Source organism: Aplysia californica, unplaced genomic scaffold (genome assembly GCF_000002075.1).
Source record: "Aplysia californica isolate F4 #8 unplaced genomic scaffold, AplCal3.0 scaffold00183, whole genome shotgun sequence".
In the NCBI taxonomy this organism is placed as follows: Eukaryota; Metazoa; Mollusca; class Gastropoda; order Aplysiida; family Aplysiidae; genus Aplysia; species Aplysia californica.
Genome location: NW_004797453.1, coordinates 480438 through 487937, shown reverse-complemented (window position 1 = coordinate 487937; position 7500 = coordinate 480438). Strand labels below are relative to the sequence as shown.

At 39.3% G+C, this 7500-nt stretch overlaps 1 protein-coding gene across 1 annotated transcript in view; it reads right to left on the bottom strand.

Moving 5' to 3' along the window:
• Positions 1-231, bottom strand: part of LOC101847585 (apolipoprotein D-like) — a 5012-nt gene extending 4781 nt beyond the window's left edge. Inside the window, exon 1 of the mRNA XM_005098466.2 lies at positions 1-231. This exon is cut by the window's left edge and continues 8 nt beyond it. Coding sequence (XP_005098523.1) covers positions 1-112 — 112 coding nt within the window. The 5' untranslated portion in view covers positions 113-231.
• Positions 232-7500: the final 7269 nt, after the last annotated feature.

The window sequence follows — 7500 nt, the reverse complement described above, 5'->3', positions numbered from 1 at the left end:
CATCAAGAGTGCTCTGTGGCGGCACATCTGGACATTTGCCGAGGTGAATACTCGCTGAGCGAGACAAGGACACCACGGCCAGGCACACGATGCTAGTTAACAAGGACTTCATGTTTTGGTAATGAGGATATATTTTCTTACAGAGTAGAACTTGTTTCTATGGGTTTTTTTAAATGTATTTATTTATTTATTTATCTAGGTATTTATTTAATTGTTTATTTATTTGTTCGGTTATTTGTTTAGTTATTTGTATATTTGTTTATTTATTTGTTTACTTATTCATTTACTTATACACTTATCGACTTTAAAAATTATTTTTTTGCTTTGGAAATGTTCTTGCCCTTGTTCAGTCAAGTCTCGCTCCGTGGTGCGGTGTGGATGAATTGTCCTCTTGCTCCGACGTTTTTAAAGACAACGAGCGGCGTTTTGTTCTTTGTCCTCACACTCTGACCTTATTTTTCTCCAAAACGCGAGAGCATGCCAAAGACTAGTGCTGGGCGGTTAGGTTCCCGGTTATTGAAAGCTAGGAATCGTAGGAATCGACTCCGAACCCAATTACTTTCTTTCAGATGATGTGATTTCTTCCGGTGGTTACCTGGTTGGCTGGGAACATCTTTAGGGTTTATGACAACATTGCTTTTGGAACAATACGAAGCATCAACTTTTTAAAAAATAATTTTTTTAAATGGAAGAAGATTTTAATGATAAAAGTAACTGGTAACCGTTGGTTTACATGAAAAGGAGTCGGAATTTTTCTTACGTAGCATTAATCGTGGGAATCGGTTCCAGAATCGACCATCGCCCAGCTCTACCAAAGACTAATGGTTTTGTTGGGGGGGGGAAGATAGCTTTGTGTTGAGGGTTTTTTTTTTTTGCCATATCGGGGGGACAACATTTAATATCGATACCACCCTTTCATAACATCGTTGCTGAATGCACGTACACGTGACATTCCTGAAATTTTCCACTAGCAAAAAAGGCAAAATCATTCTATCTGCAAAAATAAGGATTTTGAGTTATTATTTCAACGTGAGACATTAAAAGCCATCGAATACTTTTTTTTTTCTTTTCTTTTGAATCCACATGACCTCCTTTGGTGGCATGGGACGGGTGCTACACACATTTTTAAATTGTGATATTTGCAATATAAAAATTGAGATTCTTCGTTATTCTCAAAATCGTTTTCCTCAAAATAATAGTTTGACAGATATGACTATAAAATATGACACCACATCCGTGATTTGAGATAGCCGCAAAACTCTATCAAGATCATTGTGTTATATTTACTGAAGTATAATAATGCTATCTTAAGAACATGTTTGTCACGTAGTATGACGTCATGTGCGGTGAAACGAGACACTGGGACGAAAAATTGCCTGTTTTGCATACTAGCAGTCGTGTAAGGGCAGTGTCTCAGTTCTCTTACGTTAGAGAATGTAACAAGCTGTCTGCGTTCTCTAACGAATCAAAAAAAGTAACAACATTAAGCCTGTAGGGCCCTATTTGAACTTCCGGACAAGGCTAGGCTTCTTCTTAATCTTTCTTTTTTTCCAAATTGACTTGTATTATGTTTTGTCGTTAGATCTACATCAAATATGTCCTCAATTCACTCATTTGGGTTATATTGGGTTATTTCATGCACTAGATCTAGGCCTATCGTAGACCTAGCGTTGATATGACTGACTTAACCTTGACCAACGTGATTTGATTTTATGACAGTGATATCACATCACGCATCAAATCGGCAATGTTTTTATACACCTGTGAATTTGATATCATTTATGATCTCTCCCGTCGTTGTATCTCATAGGCCTACCTTGGCTTTGAGGTGGGAATGCGAAATCGCGTGTAAACTGCAAGTTATCTTCTAAATACTAATTACAGAAGGCCTGATCTTCAGTGACTTATTCAAATTTTTAGGGGGGGGGGGGGAGCGTCAGAGTGCACCTTCCTTGTAGGCCTACAACATATTATTATGAAAAAGGGAGGGGGGGTATCATCTCGATAGAATGAAAAATATGTGTTGGTTGCTTGTTAGGGGTTTAACGTCGCTGTAAAAGCAAGATGCGGTACTGTAGACAGCTTTACTTTCGCGAGCATTTTAATCTCGCGAAAGTAAACTTAATAGCTCGCGAAAATAAAGTGTAAGCACTGTGGAAGCAGCAATGTCGACTCGTTTCCATGTTAGATAGAGCGAACGAGTTATGTTTAGGTTCTCTACTAACATTAGAAAATGTAGACAGCTTGTATACGTTCTCTAACGTTAGAGAACGTAGACACTACCCGTGTAAAGAGAGGTAAAATGTAGCCACTTTTGAAGTGCATAAAAATACCCAGACTGCTTTCTCATTAACTTCAGAGAACGTCAACGGGAAACTAAAGGGTACAATAGCTTTCCATGACCAAAAATCATAGAGTGATAAATAACAAAATACATTATAGCAGTATAAAGCGTATATCCTCATTCGACAGTAAATATTAACACTATAAAAATACAAACTCATAGAGATATCAAGTAAACCCCTGGATCTAGTGTTTCGCTTTCAGAATAATACAGCCGAACCTGCTCTAAGATCACCGGTCCATGACAATTGCCTTTACAAACAAATACTTTCCACATCTCCTCTTAGAAGTTGTTGGGTTTTTTTCCCTGTTTCTTAAGATGACCACTTTTTCTCTTTGACAATGGGTAGTCGTCTTGAATAGGTTCCACTGTATTTTTTGTTAACTATATTGTTTACTATGTCTACAAAGCTGAGGATTTTTTACTCAAATGAGAAGTCAGTTCTGTTGCATGGATATGAGTCGTGAAACGCATCTCAGTCGTGCATAAAGAGGATCCAGGTTTTCCTGAACAAGTGTCTGAGGAAGCTATTGAGGATCAAATGGACAGACAGGATCACAAACGAGGAAAATATGAAGAAGAACGAGACAGAGCCCAGTCAAAGATGAGGTGGAAAGACGGCGTTGGCGATGGATTGGACATACTTTCAGGAAGTCAAGCAGCTGCTTAACAAAGAAAGTGTTAGATTGGAACCCACAGGGTAAAAGATCAAGGGGAAGACCATGTGGAACCTGGAGAAGAGTCACGGAAATGGATGTACAGAAAGTGGGAAGACATGGAGTGATATCAAGCGACTCGCCCGGGAGAGGGAAAGGTGGAAAGTGTTTGTTCGTGGCCCATATCGTGATCCAGGGTGAGAAAGGCAATGATGATGATGATGTTGTTGGGCTAGTACAAATATATATAATATTAAATAGTTTTAAAAAATCTAATTTCCTTCCAATTTGGTGCCATTTTATATTGCATCTGGACAGACGTGTAAACGAAAGGTAATCGCAGGACGCCAGAACACACGTTAGAGGAGTCGGTAGACATGGCATAGACAATAATATCGTTATCCAAGACATCACGTGCTCACGTGCTATGATGTCCGTTTCCAATACTAGGCCGACTTTTCTGCTTGTCAACAATAATCAACTAATCTCTCGATGACCTGGATTTCTAAGACTATTGCCCATTTCTGTAACTTCTGTGTGTGCGTGTGTGGGGTTTGTTTTGTTTTGTTTTGTATTTGTTTGGGGGGGGGGGGTTGGTCTCTTTTTGTTTTGTTGTGTATTTTGTTTGGTTTTGTTTCCGTTGTTGCTTTCGGGGTTGTTGCTTTTTTTGGAGGTGGGGGGGTTGTTTTGGGGTGGCTGGGTTTTTTGTGTTGTGTTGTGTTTTGTTTGTTTGTTTGTTTGTTTGTTTATTTGTTTGTTTCGTAGATAATTTTTTTGGTCTCTGTGACTGTACCTTTTTCTTTTGTTCATAGATTACTACATAGTTATCTATCTTTTATTTCATAGATTGTTGCCTAGTTTCTCGACTTTTCTTTGTCATAGACTTTCGTCTTCTTTTGTAACTTATATTTTGTTTCTTTTGGAGGGGGGTGCTCAATTTTTTTCTTATTTTTTAGAAGTTTAATGCTTCCCAGAAAACTTAGATAGTTCCAGAAAGCTATCAGGTCTGCTTGGGTCGTAGTATAGATTGTTAAGCGCAGAGAGCTTGTTGTTGAGCAGGTATTTGCGCTGTACAATTGCTGTCTTTTTAAGCATTACTATCTCAGGAAGTTGACGGATAACATCTGCAATTAGTTGTTTCATCTTTGCGTTCCCCTGCTAGTTCTTACGGGGTATGGCTTGTTCTTCAACTTACAGCGCTACTGGTTTCTACGTTTGTGACCGTTTTTCCTACGTCATAGGATTAGCTGTTTTCTAGATAATACCGAACTGGATGTTGTAGTGCAGTCAAAGTTAAACAAGAAGAGAAAGCATATACATTGTCATGTATTTCTGGTTGCGTCGTCTGTGGGATGGAAACATCCAACAAGTTTCGAGTGAGCTAAATAGGCCAGCCAGTTTGTTCCAGTTAGCTGTCTCGGTCTCCTGGCGGCATGCAAGGGCCCTGTATGTCTGCGGCACACCCTTATTATTCATATATTCATATTGTACCGATTGACAAATACCCATGCGGGTGACTTGAGGGCGCCACTGATAGGTCCCCTTTTCTTGTCTTTCTTTCTGTTGTGCCCGTCTGTCACTTTTACTCTTTCCCTGCGCTAGATGAACAATATTGTGTCGATTTGTTTCTCTTTATTCACAAAAAAGTACCGGCCAAATACCTATTTCCAGCTGGGAGGAAGGAAGAGTGTAAGGTTTTAAGTACGTGTCCCAAATCATAATGTCACCTAATTTGTCTACAAATGAAACTTCCGACACAGAGGTGTAAAGAAACGAACCCACAACTTTAAAAAAATTGAAATTCGAATGCCTTCAGGCGCAAAGACGTTAGGCCAAGACCCGCCCACTTTGCCTGTCTGTATTTTATTGGTCTAAGTCATTCAGAAGTAGTAATACACATCTGTTTGCCCCTACCTGGTCCATTCTCTAAAAAAAAAACTGTTTCGTTTTTCTTTGTTTGTTTTTTGTTTGGGTCTTTTTTGGGCAAGTGTTTTACGGCGCTCGCAACCGCATAAAGTCATATGAGGTCATTAAACTATCAGTTGGTAGGAAATTTTGAATTTTGCCCGGGTGGCGGCCGAAGACTACTCTTATCGATTTTAGACCACCAAGGGATCTTTAACGTGCGCAACTTGCGAGATTTTTCGCCCTTGTCCGAAACGGCTAGGTGTAGATATTTCCTACCAGAAGATAAGGGGTGTGGCTGAAAGACAACAGTAAGAAGGGGCCAAAAGGTAGCAGTAGAATGGCTGCAGAAAGAGTCAGGAACCCTGAAGAGGGGGCAAAGGAGGTGAGGGAGTGGAAGCAGAAAGAGGAGACGAAAGAGGACGACAGAAAATTGCTAGAGAGCGGGAAATGAGGTGATAGGAGACAATTTTAGAGAATAAATTATTTTTCAGTCGCTACCCGGATTCAAATCCGGGAATTTTGAATGAGAGGCCAACACCTTAACCTCTAAGCTACGAGAAGTGTTTTGTAGTCAATTATAAGTGTATTGTCAAGTATTTCCTCAATTATCGAACATAGAATCTCCAGCTTTTACGCAATGAGTTCTATTAACATTTCTATAAACACCTGTCAGCTTTTTAAAAACGATTCGTTGTTGTTGTTTTTTTAATAATGCCTTCAGATATACTAATTTTTTAAATCTCAATGGGTTGTTTCCACAGATTTTTCAAGCAAGGTTTACACCCCATGAGCTGAGACAATATCGCTTTTAAAAACTAGTCTGGCCTTTGTTCCAATCGTGATAATATGCTTACTGAACATTTCATTGGTTAATATAGTGGCATGAGCCATATGGATATGTAAAATATGTGTGAGAAGCGGGAAGTGTTGTGAACAGTTCCATTTTCCGCGTGACGGAGATTTTTAGTATTTGATATTGATTTAGGAAGGGTGTAGATTTACGAAGAGCGTTGGAGTTTTTTTTATTTAGTCTCTGTTGTTGTGAAAAAAATTATACAAACAGTTGTGCAAAGTATGGGTGACCCGTTAAGGAGATACTTGAGGGTAAGTTGCACCACAAATTTTTACCACGCTTTAATCGTCTGGCGAACAAAAGACGTTATCTCGAGTTCGACTCCCAAGAGTAAGGATGGCGTCGGTAGCCTAGTGGTAAGGCTACCGGACTCGTAATCGTGAGATTGCGGGTTCGGGGGGTCCTTGGGAAAGGCACTTTACACGAACTTCCCACTTGGCTCGGTCCTATCGGAGACGGACGTTAAATTAGGAGGTCCCGCCTCTTAAATAACCTAATAGTGTTGGTGGGGCGTTAAACTCATACCATTTCAGGGTAAGGATATTATATCAAACATATTGTGTAAGTGTATGGGTTTAACTCCTCTGTCAACACTATTCAAGTTATTTAAGAGGCGGAACCTTCGAATTTAACGTCCATCTCCCATAGGACCATGCCTAAAGAGTTAAAAGCCTTGAAAACTCCATTAAACGACCCGAGTTCGTTCAAGAACAACCAGTCTGGGATTCGAACTAGAGCCATCCGCTCCGTAGTCCACAATCAACTGGGCTGATGGTAGGCCCCCTGGAACATGTCCTCCTTTCTGCTTAGAAGTATTCCACAAAGTTCAGGGATGTGCCGAGAGGAAAGGTAGATGCACCAACCTAAAAAATTATCTAAATTGTGTCGTTCTTCTATAAAGTGTCACCTCTGCAACAGACATCGACAAATATTGTTCTCCACTCATTTCTCCTTTCGCATGCTTTAAAAAACGTGATAGTATAGGGTTATAAAAATGTGATCCTAATAAAGGAGGCCGAGCTATAGTTACTAAGTGTTAGTGTTTCTCACTTCCCCAAACGCTTGTGACAGATCACGTAACTTTCACCTTCTCCTTTCATTCTCTGCGCTGTGATAGTCTCTACCTTAGAATTACAAATTTCTATCTGACATGTTTGGCCGTTTTGAGTGACTAAGACCACGAGGTCAAAAACCAAATGCTTTATCTGCTCTATCAAAATCGTTACATTATTCTGAGTCGTTATCAAGATATTTAAAAAATTGCATTCGAAATACCTTTTCAAGTTGTAATAGTCAAATTTTTAAACATCAAATTTCTTTTCAAAAAACAAAAAACTAGACACTGAACAGATAGAACTTTGTAATTCTGAAGTAGCGTAGTGGTGACACCCTCAGAGACGAATAATTTATACAAACGTGTGGCATTTCTCATAACCTTTACAGCTATAACTGAGATAACATAATCCCGGCAACAACATAGATTTAACAACTTAATTGGGTCAGTTGTTTAAACAAAGTTCCATCATAGTCGACCAATAACCTTCACCTGTACAGGGTTGATGGTTCAACACGTGTCAATCTTTTTTTATCGAAACAAAAAAAAAAAGGTATCGTGGGTTGTTGTGGGTTGTTTTTTTTTATTACAAAAAAAATAACAAGAACAAATGAAAAGACACGTCTATCTCTTTGAGTTTAAAAATATCTTTACTTGTTGTTGGGTTGGGTTGGGTTGGGGGGGG